The sequence below is a fragment of the Oryza brachyantha genome, chromosome 1, assembly GCF_000231095.2.
Source record: "Oryza brachyantha chromosome 1, ObraRS2, whole genome shotgun sequence".
Taxonomy (NCBI): Eukaryota; Viridiplantae; Streptophyta; class Magnoliopsida; order Poales; family Poaceae; genus Oryza; species Oryza brachyantha.
In genome coordinates, this window is record NC_023163.2 from 29,920,005 (window position 1) to 29,940,421 (window position 20,417).

At 44.1% G+C, this 20,417-nt stretch overlaps 4 protein-coding genes across 4 annotated transcripts; 3 read left to right on the top strand and 1 right to left on the bottom strand.

The window, feature by feature from the left end:
- On the top strand, positions 1-1,469 carry LOC102706240 (cytochrome b561 and DOMON domain-containing protein At3g07570-like). The gene is made up of 3 exons (XM_006645096.2): positions 1-189; positions 293-764; positions 831-1,469. The coding sequence occupies exons 1-3, from the start codon at positions 1-3 to the stop codon at positions 1,445-1,447; spliced, it is 1,278 nt and encodes a 425-aa protein (XP_006645159.2). The 3' UTR covers positions 1,448-1,469.
- A 6,873-nt stretch (positions 1,470-8,342) lies between these two features.
- On the top strand, positions 8,343-10,475 carry LOC102717212 (cytochrome b561 and DOMON domain-containing protein At3g07570-like). The gene is made up of 3 exons (XM_006646496.3): positions 8,343-8,472; positions 8,881-9,110; positions 9,203-10,475. The coding sequence occupies exons 1-3, from the start codon at positions 8,343-8,345 to the stop codon at positions 10,115-10,117; spliced, it is 1,275 nt and encodes a 424-aa protein (XP_006646559.3). The 3' UTR covers positions 10,118-10,475.
- Positions 10,476-12,535: 2,060 nt separating this feature from the next.
- Positions 12,536-14,238, top strand: LOC102706518 (RHOMBOID-like protein 13). The gene has a single exon (XM_015843787.2). It carries the CDS (start codon positions 12,884-12,886, stop codon positions 13,703-13,705), a length of 822 nt encoding a protein of 273 aa, XP_015699273.1. The 5' UTR covers positions 12,536-12,883; the 3' UTR covers positions 13,706-14,238.
- Positions 14,239-14,565: 327 nt separating this feature from the next.
- Positions 14,566-19,391, bottom strand: LOC102717490 (calreticulin-3-like). The gene is made up of 14 exons (XM_040522823.1): positions 19,251-19,391; positions 18,441-18,548; positions 18,126-18,318; positions 17,583-17,841; positions 17,424-17,480; positions 17,293-17,340; positions 16,501-16,587; positions 16,351-16,408; positions 16,158-16,225; positions 15,981-16,076; positions 15,842-15,898; positions 15,606-15,698; positions 15,061-15,093; positions 14,566-14,952 (listed from the first exon to the last, which is right to left on the bottom strand). The coding sequence occupies exons 1-14, from the start codon at positions 19,357-19,359 to the stop codon at positions 14,941-14,943; spliced, it is 1,278 nt and encodes a 425-aa protein (XP_040378757.1). The 5' UTR covers positions 19,360-19,391; the 3' UTR covers positions 14,566-14,940.
- Between the last annotated feature and the right edge of the window lie 1,026 nt (positions 19,392-20,417).

Sequence of the window (20,417 nt, forward strand, 5' to 3'; positions counted from 1 at the left end):
ATGGACAGAATCATGGCGCCGTCCGTGTTGCTGGTGGTGCTCTGCTTCGTCAGCTCGAGCTCGCTGCTGGTGAGGTCGCAGACGTCGACGGACTCGTGCGCTGCCGCGCTCAGCGTCGGCGGCCTCCCCTTCAACACCACCGGCCTCGACTGCTTCCAGGCATGGACGACGCAGGACTTCGTCCTCAGGGTAAGCTGGGTTCGAGATCGGTGATCGATCGCGTGTTCTTTGTTGGCTGCATTCGCTCGACGTCGTCAATGGCGGTGGAGGTGACGGGTGGTGGTGGTTGCAGTTCGGGAAGGACGCGTCGGGGAGCAGCGTGTGGAACTTCGTGCTGTCGGCGCCGGACAGCGGCGGGTACATCTCCGTCGGGTTCTCGCCGAACGGGCGGATGGTGGGGAGCAGCGCGGTGGCCGGCTGGATGACGTCCTCCGGCGCGGGCACGGCGGCGCAGTACTACCTCGGCGGGACGAGCTCCCGGTCGTGCCCGTCGGGCCAGGGGAAGCTGGCGCTGTCGCGCGCCGCGGGACCGACCATCGTGTCGCAGGGCTCGAGGCTCTACCTCGCGTTCCAGTTCTCCGGCCAGCCGCTCACCGACCTCGTCTACGCCGTCGGCCCCAGCGGCAGCCTGCCGGGCTCCAACGGGCTGCTCCCGCAGCACCAGGACATGACGAGCGGCACCATCACCCTCCCCGCCGGCACCAGCGGCGGCGGTGGCGGCGGGAGCACATCTAGCGGCGGCGGCGGCGGCGGTACGTACGCCAGTTACACTCTCAGGATCTGTGCCTGCTTCGTTCTTGGGTGGTGCTAACCGTCGTCATCATCTGCAGGCGACGATGGCAAGGAGGGCGGCGAAGGGAAGGGCAAGAGTAACAGCAAGCACTCAGGAGACGGCGACGGCGACGAAGGGAAAGGCGGAACAAGGTCCTCGGCGTCCAGCTCAGCAGCGAGCGGCGGCGGCGGCGGCCTCAACTCGAAGCGGCGGCACGGCGTGCTCGCGGTGATCAGCTGGGGCGCGATGATCCCCGCCGGCGTGGCGATGGCGCGCTTCCTGAAGCGGTTCGACCCGCTCTGGTTCTACGCGCACGCCATCGTCCAGGGTCTCGGGTTCGTGGTCGGCGCGGTGGCCATCGTCGCCGGGTTCAGGCTCGACGACGAAGACGAGGTCGCTGCCCACAAGGCGATCGGCATCGCCGTCCTCGTCTGCGCCTGCCTGCAGGTGATGGCGGTGCTGGCGAGGCCGATCAAGGAGTCCAAGGTGCGCAAGTACTGGAACTGGTACCACCACTACGTCGGCCGCGCCGCCGTCGTCCTCGGCGTCGGCAACATCTTCTACGGCCTGTCGCTGGCCAAGGAAGGGCAGGAGTGGAGCTACGTCTACGGCATCTTCGTCGGCGTTTGCGCCGTCGCGTACCTCGTCCTCGAGGAGTGGAGGCGCAGGCATTGAGCCGCCGCTTCCGTCGCCGCTGCCGCCGCCGGCGACGGCGGCGTGACCGGCCGGCACGCGATGTGCAGTGCAGTTTTGCTTTGCTTTCGTTGTGATTAGCGCCAGCTGACGTGTACCATTTCTACACCATTTGTTCGATTTTAGGTATACGACGACGAGCGTATTGTTTACGATGTATTCATTCTATTTGTGTAGTTATGTATATTATTATCATATTACTATACATGTCTTGCCTTATTTTTGCACTCGCATTTTTTTAGTATTCGTCGGATTGTGTGCGTGCACGATCTATATATGCTTTCTGTTTTAGGTATATTTTAAAACTTTATTGAACAACATATATATAATGTCACATTAAACAACGAGGTTATTGCGTTCCAACCGGTTATAAACTGAACACCACCCACACAATTTCGCCAGACATTGGTAGATAGATCTTCTCGTCTCGAGATAAGAATCCTAAGAGTTGACAGTTGAAATATCAAAGGCCGAAGGTAACTAACTTAGATTTTCTCGTTTTTCGCTGTCATGTTTTTCAGACCACTAACCGGTATGTTTTTTGTGAAAACTTTTATATATGACAGTTTATTTAAAAAATCATATTAGTCCATTTTTTAAAATTTTTGTAGCTAATAATTAATTAACCATATGCTAATCCACTAGCATATTTTACGCATCGGTTACTAAACCTACGTAAAAACGCGGCTTATGTCCATTAACCAACCAAATGGACACATTCTATCATGTAAGTTAGTCGTATCATAATTTTAATCTGTGCCTATTACTTGTGATAAAGCAACATGAATTAGTCAAACAAGCAAGACCGTGCATTAACATATAACATATAGTATTCTTCGAAGGTAACTAAGGAAGGAACATATAACTCATATGCCCATGATCATATAACCCTAGAAAAGAAGTTTGATCGGAATGGCCGGATGTGTAGTTCTGCAGTTATGTGAAGATTCAAATGTTATGGTTGTCGATGTTGTCGGCTAAAATTTAGAGGCACACACATGCTGTTCAGAATAAGTTGGATCAAGCCAAACTTATCTTACACCTTTTGCATAGGAAAAGAATTACACGTATCAAAGAAATGTCTTTGTTATATTCTTTTTAAATGAAATCTGCCGGTAGTTATTTTAAAAAACTTCTGAAACAGCTGGATAACATAGATTAGCGTACATCTATCACTCCAGAACATAAAGTTAAATATGGGCTTTATATGGAGTGAAACAAAACCCAAATACGATTACCGTAAGATAGTGCACACACTGATATTTATTTTCCTCTTTACGTGTACATTAAACGTACTTGGCCTTGTACATCTGCACAATGCCAAATATGATATCATTATCTACAGTACTCCCTTCATATAAAAATATAAGGTATATGAGTAATTTATTACATTAGGATAAGGTTTTGAACAACCATCACTCTATTGAAATGTAAATTTATGACGCAAAATTGATAACATTATATTCATATCACAACTAACATATTTTCTCATGATTATACTTTGATATCAAGTAAATGATATATCAGTATTGCAATTATTGATCAAATTCTTATCCTAACAAAATAAAATACATCTCATATTTTGATATTTGATACTGAGGGGGTATATATAATTCTTCCAAAGCTTTTCACATATATTTGAATAAAGCACATGAAACATGAAACGACATGCTATTTAAGTTGTAAAAGTCTCTCCAAACTACTCTACGAGACCCAACCAATAGGTTTATTTTACAACATTAGCCTCTAATTAAGATGATTAAACTAACTGGAAAGCATGAGCTAGCTAATTAAATTTTCGATCAGGTGTGGACAAGTGTGCTGCACAGTACTGCATGTGCTGCCACAAAAGAAAATGCATTAGGTGGTTTACTCTCGCTGGTGAGTAACATGCATGCGCGTGGCCTCCTCACGCAACAAAAAAAAAAGAGCATTAATTAATCTTAAGTACATGCATGACACCACCCCACCATGAAATGTCTCCGTACGGAGAACGAACTGTAATTTGGTCAACCATTTTCGGTGAGTGAATGAATCAAATGGACAGGTGGCCAAATGGAGAGTGGTTGATTCAACCGTACGGGTGAAATTTATACAAAAGGCTCAGGTTAACTGTCGTGTTAATTACAACTAGCTGGGCGCTTTCAGCTTCGAGCCTTTGACCACTTTTCAGCCATCGATCTGATTGCAGAAATGACAACACCAACCGGTCATTTTTCATGCCAAAATTCAAGAACGCGTCTACCTCAACCTTCGTAAACCTTTAACCGCCATATTTTTAGGCTTTCGTCAACAAATTTTATTTAGAGGTTGTCATAACTAAGCTTAGATAAGCTATGACATGTGACAAAAATATGACCAAAAAATAGTTAGCTATAAGTGTGACAATGTTAGCTCTAGTTATTTAGGTATGACATGTGGAACCTAAAAATAGGAAAGTGTGACATAACACAACTGTGGGATTGAAACAAACACACGTCTAAAAAAACTGTGCCATGACTAAAGGGTGGCGTAGCAAAGTGAAGCAACTAACCAAACACCCCTCGTACTATCAACCATACTACTTGCCTTCTCCGTTCTAAATAAGAAATAGAAAAAATAACCTTATTATGAAACGGATAAAGTACCACTTTGTACGAAAAATCCGATAACAAGAACTGTTCCTTGCCTAATTAGTTAACTGAAAACATGTTACTGGTCTGAAAGAGTCGGTAATCTGAAGAAGGAAAACGGGAGAAGCATGTCTTTAGCCCCGTTCAGTCGTTCATGTCAAACCACCAAATCACACAAAGATACCTGTGCCATGAGCAGGATAAACTAAGTTCATAGCGTCACATGGCGCCCGTTCGGTAGTCGGCCGGTATCAAGCCGAGCAAAAAAATTACAAGTTGATCAAAACCGCGGGCGCAAAACAACGGCGCCGGGGCAGATTGCCTGAAGGTCTCTGAAAGTCTGAAGCTGCCTGAAAGCTGAAGATAAGTATACAGAGCACTATGATCGTCGAACTGCCCCTCGATTGCTTCTTTTTCCAGCGAATTCAGAGATTCTGGATCTTTGTATGTGTTCATAAAGCACTAGTGAGATGTATTTTATCTGTGGGCATTGGTGGCCTACAGCTAGCTATAAATTGCAACAGGTCACTGGGTTTGGTTCGCTGCTGCTTGTGCTTGATGCTTACCTTTCGGTGAACAGCAAGCATTTTTTGCCAGGAATGACCGGCATGGGAGTCGTCTCTGATGTCGCTGTTGAATTGGCAGCAACTGATAGATATGCGTGTCTGAAGCTCTGAACTGGCCGCGTCGTCACTGTGTAAGACTTCAGAATTAATCAAGCCTCCTTTTGTGATGTCATTGCGTACGATTGTACGAAGTAGCTAGCCTGCTTGCCGGTCATGCATCCACGGCCGGCCACGGCCGCGAATCAAGCGAATAATTTCAGATAATCACGTCGAGGAAACCTTGATTGCAAGGTCGTATTTGTGACGATGGCAGTGCAGAGTAAAACCTGGAGTACTGAGTGATAGTCTTGAATTCTTGATCACATGCATGCATGGTTTACTGACGACGAACATGGCGATCCTTTTCCGGGATGTTAAGTTGAGTAGATCGATCGGTTTGGTCAGGCATGTCTTGCACGTCAAACGCAGGATCTATCCGAATGCAGCAGGAAGAGATTGCAGAGGTCGCCATTGTTGGCCGGTCAATTAGCTAGCCTGAGGTGAAAGGCGCGTGGCCTCCACACGCCCGCCGACGTCAGTATTCAAGTGTGTTCATGTCGCGATCAGAGGAGATGGAATGGAGACGGAGAAGGAAGAGCGCGTGGCCGTGGGAGCCACCACTTGGCAGCTACATTGCTTGGCTTTTGGTTCCTTGTGGAGAAGAAGAAGAAAGATTCATCGCCCAAGCTTTCTCTGTTTTTTTTTAAGAAAAAAGTTCCATCGCCAACTTGAACTCAGGTGGTGTTTAGATTGAGAAAAATTTTAGGAGAAGTGTCACGTTAAATGTTTGACCGGATGTCGAAAGGGGTTTTCGGAACGAATGAAAAAACGAATTTCACGGCTAGCCTAGAAACCGCGAGACGAATCTTTTGAGCCTAATTAATTTATCATTTGTATATATTGGTTACGGTAGCACTTATGGCTAATCATAGGCTAATTAGGCTCAAAAGATTCGTCTCAAGATTTCTTTCATAACTGCGCAATTAGTTTTTTGATTCATCTATGTTTAATGCTTTATTTAGGTGTCCAAAAATTCGATGTGATGTTTTTGGAAAAAAAATTTAGGAACTAAACATGGCCTACTCACGGTCAGTTTGTCTGTTAGTAGCAGATGACTCATGCACGATCAGGTTCAGAGACTTCAGGGCTTCAGAGATTTCTTGACCGTGCAACAGTTCGGATGGTCACCGGGCATCTTTCAAAGGTGGTGAGAAACTTCGCCCAGGATGAGGAAGAAGAGCTATCTTGATTGATAAATATGTTATACATGAGGATTTTAATATTGCACGGCCTGGAAACCCTCTTTTTCTAGATTTAATCTGGGTATTTGGAGTGCAATAAGATGCGCTGGGTATTTTGATAGTCCAATCGTGTTGCCGACCAGAGTCCAAAATAACTTCCAAGATTGCATCCACGAACTTGCATGAGGAGTTGCATAAGCACTAGTACAGAAGTACCACATTTTACGACTACACAAAAATTTACAACAAACTCACCAAACCGAACCAAACAGCTAAGAATTCAAGGGTGCTTACGTGCAAATTAACCCGCATATATTTCATTGTTAGCCCGTTTAAAATAATCTACATATGTGGACTCACGGGTCAGTCCAATTACATGCTTACAAACAGCTGTGAACACTATGCTTCTAGTACCTTTTCTTGTTCTCTTCACATGGTTTTTGACAACCATGACTCCATGAGTCATCACACAGATCATCGCCATCACCATACATGCACCATGGCGATCGATCTTTTTCGCCGGGAACGTTTCAGACCAGCCGAGTCGTCGTCAGCAGAGCACAGCTAGCTTCGACGAACCACCACCCGGCGATCCGCCATTGGCCGCAGCGAGCGGCCGCGCAGAGGCGCGTGGCCACCACACGCGCCGCCGACAAAAGCGCACCGGCGAGCGAGAGCGTGCTGCCCACTTGCGTTTACCTTACCACCCTCCGAATCCGGTTCTTCGCGTTCAAGCGCGTGGAAGTTGCCTTTTCGCGATATCTTGGTTGCAAACGAAAAACAATTTATAAATAAAATTTTATATACTTTTTTTTATCTAAAAGTGACGCTGAAAAATATATTTTAATAGAAAAAGTCAAAATTAACTTTAAATTTATTGGTTAAAAAACAAGTTTTAGTTTATAAATATAGGGAAAAGCGAGAACACTAGGCGTGAATCGCGGTCAGGTTCGTGGTCGTCGTTGTCCGTCCCGGATAGCACCTCGCGTACACGCACCGCCAATGCCGCAGCAGCTTCCTCAACGGGCAGCTGCAGATGACAATATAGAAATAATCAACCTGGGGTTTTTAATATTGCATGGCCTGGAACCTTCCAGGGTTAGGGTTTTTCAATTCAGGAGAAAGGTTTGCGAGGTTGTTTTGCTTCTGCCTCCTCCATTGATGATGATCCTAATGCTGCTACCTAGCTGTATGTAGTACTAAGCAGCACTGTACGAATTGCGAGGTTGTCACAGGAATTCTGAATGGATGGATGGATTGGTTGGAGTAGGGATCATGGAATTGGTCTCGAGCTCTGAAACAAAAAAGATTCAGTTTTAGAGCAGTGTGAGTGTGAGTCGAATTATTTCCAAAGCATCTTGTTATGACCAGTGGAGTACTATTACCTGTTACATTGTCTTTCAGAATTGGACATTTTGATTTGGTAGTAGAATGAACTACCCTACCTCTCTCTGTAAAAGTGCGCATGTTTGTCTGAATCCTGAAGAACTCAAGCACATGAGTTGTCACAAAAAAAAACTCAAGCATATGAAGGGGCAGAACTGAAAGGGTCATTTTGATTCTGAATTTTTATATTATCTTGTTTTTATAACAGTTAATTGAGGATATAAACAACTGAATAACCAGCAAAATATTTATATTGTTTTGGAAGATCTGATGACGGTATTTTATATAGAAATATTTTACACGAAATATATCATTTAGAAATTTGAGAAAAAGGTACCAACAACAAATCATAATGTATAGTCTATAGGCTGCGTTATTTGCTCTATTTTGTTCAGATTTTTTCTCGGAATTTGCATACACATTTTTCAAAGTAATAAGTGGTATATTTTTTTGCAAAATGTTTTTATATAAAAGTTCAGCATCTTAACTTTCTAAAATATTTTCTAAAAGTTACAATACTAAATAGCTATAGAAAAACAAATAACCATTATTTTTTTAATCTAAAAACCGGAAAGGAACCAACCAAGCCACCTCAAAGCAGCCTGAGAGGATGCTCAGATGCTGACTGCAGTGGTTGTACACCGGGCCTACGCGGACAGCGTACGAGCTACCGATGATCACGACTAATCAAGTGCGAGTTGATTAAATCTGAAACGAACACGTCCATCTCGTCTTCCCGGTTTCTGACCATGAACATCGCACGGTCATCAGGACGGTGTTAGTAATATTCTGCTACTCAACTTGCACCTCGCTGCTGCGATCATTGTAGATTTGTAGCAGCAAACGCTGCGTTTATGCGTGCCACTTGGTGTTTAGTAGAGAGAAGAAAAGGCTTGCAAGTTTCCTGCCGTGCTCTCTGCCCAAAAAACTTGCCAAGTGGGGGATAGACTCTGGTAGTAAATTCAAGGCCATAATGCAGATAATTTAAGTGCAAATTACTGCATTTTTTTGTTGCTACTTTGTCCGTGAGGCCATGACGACAGAGGCAGTTTACGATCCACGAATTCAGAATGTCTCTAGAGTGCTCATACCATCATCAAGGATCACGAGCTGGTTGCATTACGCGTTCACTGTCAGCCTGCCTCGTTCACCAGCCAAGTGCTGTTTGCAATAAAAATACCATCAACTGGTGTTCTGACATGTGACAAACTGACAATCCTCTACGTGCTAGTAATAATAAGCAACCTAAGCCTGAATAAAGTACCAGATGATTAATCCAATGCACAAAATTAACCTCTTTTTTAGATCAATAACTCAATGCGAGATTAAATTAACCTCTTTTTTAGATCAATAACTCAATGCGAGATTAAATTGTTTTGGTCAATTGGCACCGGCCATCTGCTACGTACTACGGGGTTTGATTATTCAGAGAGAAATTTTTTTCAGAAGTCTTCGAAAGCATTCGATAAATACCTTCACGTTGCAAGCCGCAACATGCGCCATCCCTAGTTTTCTTCTTCCCTGCAGACTAGCTCGCCCACGGTAACCAAGAACGAGAAGAAAATTTTAAGGCGAGAGATTAAGGGCGATGAAGCCGAGATCGAGCTGCTCCGTGAATCATGGGGCGCCGGCGGTGGCAGTGATCCTGGCGGTGGTGTGGTGCTGCCTGAGCTCGGTGGCGAGGTCTCAGTCGAGCGACTCGTGCTCCGGGAGCCTCGCCGGAGTGGGCAAGCTGATACCGTTCGACACCTCCAACCTCACCTGCCTCGACGCCTGGAGCAGCGAGAACTTCGTCGTCCGCGTATGTGGCCTAGATCTTTGATGCATTTTGGTGTTGTTAATGGCGGCCGGGGGGATCGATGTTCATGGCGGATGTGTTTGGTTTGGTTGCAGTATGCGAGCAGCGGGGGCACGTGGAGCTTCGTGCTGTCGGCGCCGGACAAGGGCGGGTACGTGGCGGTGGGGTTCTCGCCGGACGGGGCCATGGTGGGGAGCAGCGCGGTGGCCGGGTGGAGCAGCGGCAACGGCGTGGGCGGCGTGGTGAAGCAGTACAAGCTCGGGGGGACGAGCTCCGGCAGCTGCCCGCCGGACCAGGGCAGCCTGACGCTGGTGGCGAAGAACACCCTCGTGGTGGCGCAGTCGTCGCGGATCTACGTCGCGTTCCAGTTCACGGCGCCGCAGCCGACGCCGTACCTCATCTACGCCGTCGGCCCGTCGAACACCAAGCCCTCCTCCGGCAACTACCTGGCGCAGCACCGGACCTACACCTCCGCCGCCGTCAACTACGTCGCCGGCACGACGTCGAGCGCCGGCGGGGGGTTCGACACGAAGAAGTGGCACGGCGCGATGGCCGGCCTCGGCTGGGGCGTGCTGATGCCGGTGGGCATCGCGCTGGCGCGCTACTTCAAGAAGCACGACCCGTTCTGGTTCTACGCGCACATCTCCGTGCAGGGCGTCGGCTTCGTGCTCGGCGTCGCCGGCATCGTCGCCGGCTTCAAGCTCAGCGACGACGCCCCCGGCGCCGACACCCACAAGGCGCTCGGCATCACCATCCTCGTGTTCGGCTGCCTCCAGGTGCTCGCCTTCCTGGCGCGCCCGGACAAGTCGTCCAAGGTGAGGAGGTACTGGAACTGGTACCACCACTACGTCGGCCGCGCCGCCGTCGCCTGCGCCGCCGTCAACATCTTCATCGGCCTGCACATCGCCCACGAGGGCAACGCCACCCGCGTCGCCTACGGCATCTTCCTCGCCGTGCTGGCGCTCATCGCCGTGTTCCTCGAGGTCAAGCTCTGGCGGCGGAGCCGGTGATTGCCTTCCCCATCCGCCGCCGGCGTGACGACCGTACGTATGTACGATAATATATACGCGCGCTATACGTACCGTATTTGCGACACCGTATGTATGTACACGGAGACACGATTTTTAGCGATACGTACGCCGCGCGCTACGTGGGTAGCATGCGCGTACGCGTACGTGTACGTGCTGTCTCTTTGGTATTTTTATTTTTATTTTCATTTTATTATTTTTCATTTTTGGTAGGTGTTATATGAGCGTAGATGCTCTCCGTGTGCATGCATGTTCGAGATCACGTTTGCTTCATGTATTATTGACTCACTGTATTACATTTATTTGGTGATAGATCGATAGAGACATGCTAGTATATATATTTATGGTACATCACGAGTTGAGAAAAAAATATGTTATGCCTTCGAAGGAAAAGCGTATCAAGAACTGTAGAGTATATAAATACGATCAAAAGTCAAAAATACGCATCCCGGGCACCTTTATTTGACACTCCTTGTTTTCTTACTACTCCAAGTCATTTTGATTTTGTCTTAGTTAAATATTTCCAGTCTAGTCAAATGTATATAAAATAATCAATTTTATTATTACTGAGAAGGTACGAATGTTTTCTACGTAAAATTTAGTACCTTTAGTATCTAAGGTAATAAAAGGTACTGAATTTTACATAAAAAACAGTGGTACTTTCTCAATGATAGGAAAATGCTCATATAAAATATACTACCATCTACTTGTACCAAATTAGTTTTATCAAACCTAACATTAATTTTTTTTACAAATATATTTATTATGGTACGATACTGTTGTTAGTTTTTTTATAAATTTAATCAAACTTACAAAGGTTTCATTTAAAATAAACCAAAGTAACTTATACTATAAAACACACGAAACATTGTTAGTTAAAAGGGTGAATAGCTCATGTGACCCCTGAAGTTATCCTCCTATATCAACTACTAATGGCACTTCTTATTGTTCGAACTAGCCCCTAAATTTTATTCGTGACTTAAACTTGGACTCACCGACGGCATGTAAATATATAGGACATGTCATCTTTATACATCACCGTTTACATGTCCATTTTATCCTCGCCTATACTTAGGCCCCCTTTGATTCATTGAGAATTTATAGAAATTTTAGGAGATTTTATTTCTATATGAATTTTTTCTATAAAGCTCTTTGAATCAAAAAAATTAACCCTATGAAATTCTTATGAAATGCCTCTTTCTATATATGTTTTGAAGAAAATTTAATAAGAGGTTGAACCTCATGGAAAAAAATTCTTTGAGTCTTTATCTCTCCTCAAATTCCTGCGTTTTTCCTGTGGTCCAATCAAACAGCTATTACTACATTTGTCCTATATTTTGCAATCCTCTGGTTTCTTTGTTTTTTCTATTTCATTCCTGTGATTCAGAGGGGCCTTAGAAAATAAGGAAACAAAGGAAAAAAATAAGTGTGAGTGAGAAAAAAGAAAGATCGGTCTACTGTTTCTCCCATTCATTTTTCTTTCTTTTCTATATGGCATATGTAAGCATAGAATAAACATTAGATTTTGGGCTCGCATACAACGATGACATGGCATTGGCATGTGATGTTTTTGTTAGGTCCAGACGTGTCCAGGACTACATAAAGCCATATAACAATTTCCGAAAATACTATTTAGATAAACTAGAAACTATAATTATCCGGGAACAAAACTTTAGAACCATATTAGCTATTCACGCTTAGTTAAGAACAAAGAGACACGCTCACACCATGTTTATACACATGTAACGCCACAATCCATAACGTGCAACCTGCTTAAAACACTAGGTAGTACAAGTATTAAACTTAAGTAAATTAATGCCACACCATGTCGTCGTGCAACGGATACCGGTGTGTTGTTTTCAATTAAAGGGAGACGCACCGCTACACAAATGCACATGCACGATATGTATAAACCTGCTAATTAAATTATCTGTACTTAAAATCCAAACAGAGTAAAATTACTTAATTTATTATAGCGCAATCCCTCCGAGCCAATAAAAACCATTTTTTTATGAATGAAGCTGAATATTGTGTATCTAGATTATTTTTTAAAAATTCGTTATGTTGGGACGTCTGGAGTACGTATGACTTCTGTTAATTTACTTTGTTTCGTCTATTTCATTTCACTAGTCGATTTTAGAATTTCACATGCCAAATATTGGATCTTCATACGAAAATCGAATAAAGTCAGGGTTCTACTTACGAAAGTCAAGCCAATGAAAGTCCGAAAGAATAAGGCCAGTAACCGAGCCAAACAAATTTTATAGGGACGAAACTTCTCAAACTCCTTTATCTAATAACATGACACTCTATGACATATGGATATAAGACTGGTCTAAGTGTTACTACTATCTTTATGGCATTTTTGCATTCTGATCCTTTATCAATTGGAAAACATCATTTTCCCCCCTGCAGCGAAACATCATCCAAGATTCGCCAACTCGAACAGTCTAGGGCACTGGGCGCTCCCGGCCGAGAAGCTGCTCGAATCCCCTCCAAAATTCCAAGGTGAGAGCCACTGATCCGCCCCAAAGCCTTCAAATTTCTCGAATCCAGCCTCGAAACCCTAGATTTGCGCCACCAATTTGCTCATCCGACTAGCCAACCGTCCGTCTCGCGAGCAGCGGGTGACCCAATCACCCCCGCAGAGGCTGCGCTGGTAGATCGATTGGTGTGGGGGTTTTGATCCTGGCTGCTCCTGATCAACCGAGGAATCGAGCCGAGATTTTGTGATATCTTTTAGGGGATATGGGCAAGCCTCTGATCTATGAGATATTGGAGAAGCCGGCCAGTAGCAGCGTCATCGGCATTTGCTCGCTGATCTGGTTCTTCATCCAGAAGAGGAGCATTGGGTACGGAGATGTTGGGCTGAGCTATGAGGCCGCCATGGAGGGCGGGCAGTACTGGAGGATCATCACCTCCGCACTCTCGCACATCAGTGTGGTGCATTTGGTGTTCAACATGAGTGCACTGTGGAGCCTCGGCGTCGTCGAGCAGTTGGGGCAGATTGGGCTCGGTGTGGAGTACTACCTCCACTACACGCTCGTGCTCGTGGTGCTGTCTGGATTGCTTGTTCTTGGGTTCTACCATGTGATGATCCAGAAGTTCAGGGTGGAGTATTTCAGGAGGGTGACTGCTGTTGGGTATTCCTGTGTCGTGTTCGGGTGGATGACGATTCTGGCCACAAAGCAGCCGTCGTCGAAGCTGAATCTGTTTGGGGTTCTTTCGCTGCCGATCAGCTTCGCACCGTTCGAGTCGCTGATATTCACATCGATCATGGTTCCGCAGGCAAGCTTCATTGGCCACTTGTCCGGGATCATTGTCGGCTACTCAATTGCGTGGGGTTTGGTTCACGGAATGAACAACTACTGGGCGATCACCATGCTTGGTTGGATTGCGCTTGTGTTTGTCTTGAGCTTGAAGCGTACAGGGTCCATGGAGTTGAGATTTATTGAGATCGAGCCAGTTACCGATCCCTCGCTGCCTTCTGTTGGTGTGGTTGCCTCCAGAAATGGTAGAACTCTTCAGATGGATGTGCTTCCCAGAAGAGGAGTTGCAGACATCGTATGACTTGCCAAGTCGCTGAAATGTTTGATACATAGCCATAAGTTCAGAAAAATTCAGACATTGTATAACTAGCAGAGTGGAATACTCAGCCTCTGAAATATTTGATAGATAGCACTAAGCTCGGAAAATTCGGAGATATTATAACTTGCAGAATGGAATACTCAGTCGCTGAAATGTTTGATATATAGAATTGTTCAAGCCCTGAATTGTATCATGCTGATCCAATGCTATCTTCCATTTTTGGAAGCGTGGTGCTACGGATTTCTTTGGTCACCTCTGCTGTAAATGCATTCTTTTATCTGAACTAAAGGAAATATTTGTGAACGACGGTATTGAGAGATTGAAATTCCTTGTAAAGTAACCTTTTTTGACAGGATTTGTTCAGTATGCTTGCTTTTCAGATTGTTCCTATGCTAAGAATGTAGATTATCATGGGGGCAGCTTGCATGAAAAACTTCCATGGCCTTAGCCTTTTGAATAAATCCTGTTTAATAGTATGAGAACTCCGTTTCCCCTGCACCATCAGTTCAGCACGCTTTGCTATCCAGATTGTTTCATATGCTAGTGTCTAGTTTATTTTTGGAGGTAGATTAAATGACAAAAAAACATGTTCTTTTTTAAGGAATCGTGTCTAATAGAACTGCTCTGTTTATACGGCACCATTACGTCTGGCCTCAAGGAGTCAGAGGTACATTTTGTTTGCCCTTTATATGAGTTGTTTTCTTGATAAATTGTTCTAGGTACATCCCTCTTTCCATGGCATGAAATGCTGAAACCCTATGCATTCGTGTATGCTGATTGCGATATGGCACTATTCGAGGAATTATACGAACGCATACAATGAAAATAAACACATAGGAAGCTGGCTGAACTAGCTTGATATGCAGTGGAACAATACATTATTTTGTATTTGCAAGTAAACATGTTCTGAATATTCAAAAAAGTAGCAGAACGTCACCCCGTGCAGGTTACGTTCACAGCGTTACAACGTCACATTTCACTACTTCACGTCCAAAAACAATGTGTTGATGGTAAGTGGAATCATCTGTCTTGTCCAAAAGGAATGATCTTCAGGCTTTTCCATTTCATCCCAATCTGAATATTCATTTTCTTTTTGTCATACGCAACAAGTAACACTTGTGGTTCTGGCCTCGCGGATCAATTATTGGTAACAATTATAAGCAATTCCCAGGGCAAATCCCAGTTTCTTTCATTCGAAGAATGCACTTTTGATGACTTCAAAGTTCATCCTGCAAAAGTGCAAATGGACCCAATATATCATGTAAGTCACTTTTTATTATCTTATTTAACATCTCCAAGTAATGCATTAAGGATAAAGGTATATTTTTGCAACTTACATGGTAGTCATCATCCCAGTGATCCCTGTAACGCTGAAACATCGAGAAAAGCAAAAAGGATGTTAGTAACCTAGTAAATCACTCTTCACTTGTTCCTAGCTCTATTTTTGCTTTGCTTTAATCTTATTCTTTACTCCTTTAACGCAGAACACAGAGCTCCTTCCCTTTTCACCCAAAAAATCATTATTAACTGTACATATTTGGATTTTCTTACACTACATAAAACTATGGCCCTACCACATTACACTAGTCACAACGCACTACAGCAAAGCCTGCAAAGAACACTATCCATCTAATCAGATATTAACCAGAATTTGTTTGCTAATGTAGTAACGTGTGAAGGTATTGGTTTCTGTAATTTCCATAGTAGAAGTAATTAACCACATCCACATGATAATCTTTTATCAGTAGGTGTTTTCGAATAGATTTACAAAGGTTAGGCCTCAGCGGTTGGTAATAGGTACTTCTAATAGCTAATGGTGGCTTCATGAAGAAAGCAAGATGCATCTTTATAAGTTTGTTATATAGCAGTAGAAGAACCATACTTTTTTGTATCTGTCCTTGTAATCCCTGCCACGGTGCCGATCACCCCTCTCTCTCCTGCGACGCTCTCCTTCCTCTCTTGCTCGTTCAGCTTCCTGTACAAAAGTAGTTACTGTTAGCTTCTCTAACTCCATTTATGCTTCCACATCAAGGACATCAAGTAGCTGTTATATAAATAAAAACTAACTATACACAACTAATAATAGATTATTCATGTTGGCCGTGCTTTAACTTTGACCTTATCCTCTCTAGCTTTCCTCTCCTTCTCAGCTTCTTCAAAAGCCTCTTTCTCGGCCTGCAGTGTAGGCAAAGATAAGATTGTGCCTTGCAAATATGAATATCAGACAGCAATTCTGTAAAGATTTCTGTGATGTTACCTCCCTATTTGCACCCCATGTTTCCTCAGCAGCCTTTCTCGCATACTCCGGATCATCACAAATGAGGATGTTGTCAAAAACAGAACCAGCTTTTACCTGCATATTAATTAGTTGTGAGTCTACGTTGTATATAAATCATTTAGCCAAACTGAGCAAGCAGATCGCCACAAAAGTTACCTGCCAAACTTCAATTCCAATATATTTCAAGGGTTTCAGCACATATAAATCTGGATCATCCTCAAACTCTGCAAAATTGGAATAGCATATAGCTTAAGACTGGTGTTCAAACAACAGGTTCAGTTCAAATCAGGTGCTGAGTGTGATATCACACTACATGTAACACGTGAAATTAGTGTCACTGTTCACATACCTGGATTATCAATCCATGGGATCTTCCATTTACCCTTGTAGTTAGGATTCTTGATTTTCTGTGCACAGAAGAATGTAAGGATGTGGACTATGACTCTATAAGAGAGATAGTGAACTAATAAGGATTGGTGGCCAAAGAAAATTAACAAACCTTGCGCTTCCACAGTCCCTTGTATTCAGGATTTGGAATCATTCTAGGCTTCCATATGCCATCATCATCATCATCCCATGTGATAGGCTGATTTAGAACAAAAGGTGCATATTAGTTATCCTGTGTGTTCAGTTATATAGAGAAGTTCAGTGAAAATGCATACTAGGTAGTCATGCTAGGATTAGTTGCCTTGTCGACAGGATCTTATGTGAGGTGACTAGTAGTTATTGTAAACTAAATAAATATTCGCCATAGCATGCTCAAGTAGGTGGAGGCGCAGACCTAGTTATGTGGTTAAATTTGCCAGTCTTTGGACAATTCTAAGGCCTTGTTTAATTCCCAAAATTTTTTTCCAAAAACATCACATCGAATTTTTGGACACCTAAATAAAGCATTAAATATGTATGAACCAAAAAAACTAATTGCACAGTTATGAAAGAAATCTTGAGACGAATCTTTTGAGCCTAATTAGTTCATGATTAGCCATAAGTGCTACAGTAACCAACATGTGCTAATGACGGATTAATTATGCTCAAAAGATTCGTCTCGCGGTTTCTAGGCTAGCCGTGAAATTTGTTTTCTCATTCGTGTCCGAAAACCCCTTCCGACATCCGGTCAAACGTTCGATGTGATGTTTTTGCCAAAAATATTTGGCAACTAAACACCACCTAAGTCAGCATTGAAGGATGCACGACCACGACCACATAAATTAAAACAACTTTGTAGCGTCCATAAACCTAAATAAATCTAATGTCGCTTTATTGGGTTTTGATTAATCAAAAAGCTTATTACCTTTTTGTCTTTTGGATCAGGAATCTCCTTTGGAATAGAATCATAGCCCTGTCCAAGGCAAATGAAATGTTATAGCACATTATGCATACTATAAACTGTACAAATTGACAGGGAGTTTTTGCAAAACAAACCTCTGGTTTAACTGCATCTGGATCCTCAATATATTCTCTGTCATCCCAATCCTTAGGCTGCAAAAGAAGGCATATATGATATATGTTAGTTATGATAGTATAATTTCTATAATTCTAGTCCTAACAAAACTCCAGTTGTTGCAATAGCAAGCAAGGCACCTTTTTGGCATGAACATCCTTGATCTTACGAGGAGGAAGGATGTCCCAGTCAGTGTACATGCTCCCAGATTCTCTTTCGCGGTTATCAACAAGTATGCTATAGGATGCATCAGGCCTAAGTATGAATGTGTAAACGTGCGTCAACTTGTCTGTTTCACATTGTAGATCTTTCTTGATAGGGTAGTTCTGCCCTTGATATGAAAGTATGAGATGGAGCTTCTTTGTTTGAGTTCCACATATATCTGGTCCAAACATTAAGCTGCACAACGTGGAGATAAATAAGTTAGCAAGCATCACTCAACAGCAGACTAAAAAAAAGGAGCAAATAAGCCTTAAATATTCAGTGCATACACCAATTATTAGATGATCCAATTGCAAACCATGTTCCTAGATGAACTTATAAAATATAGCTAGCAGCACTCATCAATCAATTATATGAACATTCTGACGCATGGCTCATACAGAGATGCAGGTCCTTGCTACCAAGAATTCAGCAACAATATATATCTGTAGGAATGTGAAATCCCATAAGCAAGAACATACCTGTATGGAGTGTCGCCACTAAATTTCTTCTGGTTGACATAGCCAGACATGAGCTTAATATATCCACCACCACATTCAATGTCCTGCTCAAACTTTATGGAATACTGGAGTACCAATGTACGACCCTTGTTGCTGAATTCTGGGATCTTGGCTGAGATAGCAAAATGCCTAGCATCCAACGTTGTTTGTATACCTACAGGTCACAAAGAACACAAGGATCAGGCACTGTGTATGGCGTAAAGAATAAATGTTTTTGCAATGGAACCATCAATATCATCAATTGGAAGATAACACCATGGAGAGTAAAACACGGACCTTTGTCATCAGGATCTCCAGAGTATCTTCCTGCCGTGTGTTTGAACGTTCCAGCTTTCCCTTCACTCCTTTTCCAATCAGACTTCACCCAGCGGGACTCCCAACCATCTGAATATTCGAAACATAAAATTGCATGGCATAAACTCAGACAACCAAAATAACAGGGGAAATTATCAGCAATTCAGCATAGACCTATTATCTGGAAGTTCATAATTGGACAAAGCATTACAGTTTACTCAATTCAAAATTTCAAACCACAGCTCATTCCATCTATTTTCCACTCCATAAACAGTCAAGCTCATCATGATCACAAAACTAGATAAATACCATACACTGCTCAAGACACTGCTAATTTCACTAAGAACCTTAACAATATCACTTACTCCGTATTACTAACCCCTACCTGATTAATCCCTTAAATAAAAGCTCTCTTAGGTCATTTATTAATGAACAAACCCCCTGATTCATGCTAAAATTTAACAGGTGAAGCAGAAATTGCCAAGGACAGTGACCATGAAAAGTCCCTGGACACAATATTCGCACAAACCCAGGGGGCGACATGGTAAAGCAGACGCGCCCAAAATGGAAACCGGGAGCACCCAATCCACCAAGGTGCTCCTCGCCGATTCGAATCAATCAGCATTCAATGGCACAGGAGTAGCAGCAGCTACAAGCTCAGACCAGGGAGCATGCGAAGCGAGCTCCCCCCGCCCCTACCCCCCCCCCCCCCCCCCCCCCCCCCAAAAAAAAAAAAACTGATACGAGCTGGAGCTAGCTAGGACAAAATTGGGAAAGCTTCGGTCTTTATACCTTCGAAGCGCTCCTCGAAGATGACCTCCCCGGCGGCGACGAGGAGCAGCGACGAGAGGGCGAGGAGTCGTAGCAAGAGCCGCTCGCGGCCGCCGCCGCGACTACCCATCGCCGGTGGCTCACCGGAGAAGAGGCTGTAAGCACTTTCGACGGAATCACGGAAGGGGGCCGAGGAGGAATATTTGTAGCGCGCGCGAGGCCTAGATTGCCCCCGGATTTTCTAATATTCACGAGAATGCCATTACCGCGCACCAACAATACTGCCTTGACGAGTGGCATTGTGGTAAATTTGTGGAATAATTGGGGTAATTTGAGGGAATTAGAGGGATTAGTGGAAGTGTGGACTGGAGCAGAGCAAACTACCGGACGGAGAGGAGGACTCGTCCAAGTCAACGATCCATTCAATGTTCAAACCCCACTACCTGGCACGTGGGCCCCACCGTTCAGCCAGAGTACACGAGCGGCGCTGCCAGGTGGGCCCCACCGCGCAGTCAGAGTAGAGCCAGGGGGTGGAATCGCCTGCCTCGGTTTTTCCCGCGGCAGCCAATCGCGGCTCGGGGAAGCCGGGAAGCCCCCGCGGGGAGCCAATGGGAGGACGCCACGTCACCGGACTGACGTGCTCGGCGTCAGACCCACACCTCCTCCGCCGCGGGAAGCACGGCTAGCTCGCGTTGACCGGCGGTCAACAGCTGGCTGTCTCTTTTCTCTTTCCTCGTGCCGTCGTGGTCGTCGTCGCCGTTGCACGGCCGGCTAACCCGGCTTGGCTATTTTATCCACTTTTGTCATAAAATTTTAGGGTATTCTATAGGCTCCAAGAGCTTTACCCCCACGTTAAATCTGCTATAGGATTTTGAGCCTATATTATATGGATGTATATATGTCGATAATAGATAAATTATAGCTTAAAAAAACAAGGCTGAAAAGTAAATTAAGATAAAAAATTTTAAATCAATTTAAGATATAAATTTTTAATTTTAGCTTATAAATAGAAACCGGAATGAAAAGATGAGACTAGAATGCATGGAGGTGGCAAGAGAGAACACAGCGGAGCGCATCGATGACTATGGCTTATGGGTTCATGACAACTTGCTTCAATTGGTTTTCTTCGATTCAAAACTTTTACTTTCTCGTTTTTTACTTATCCGTTTCACTAATTGTTAAATCAAG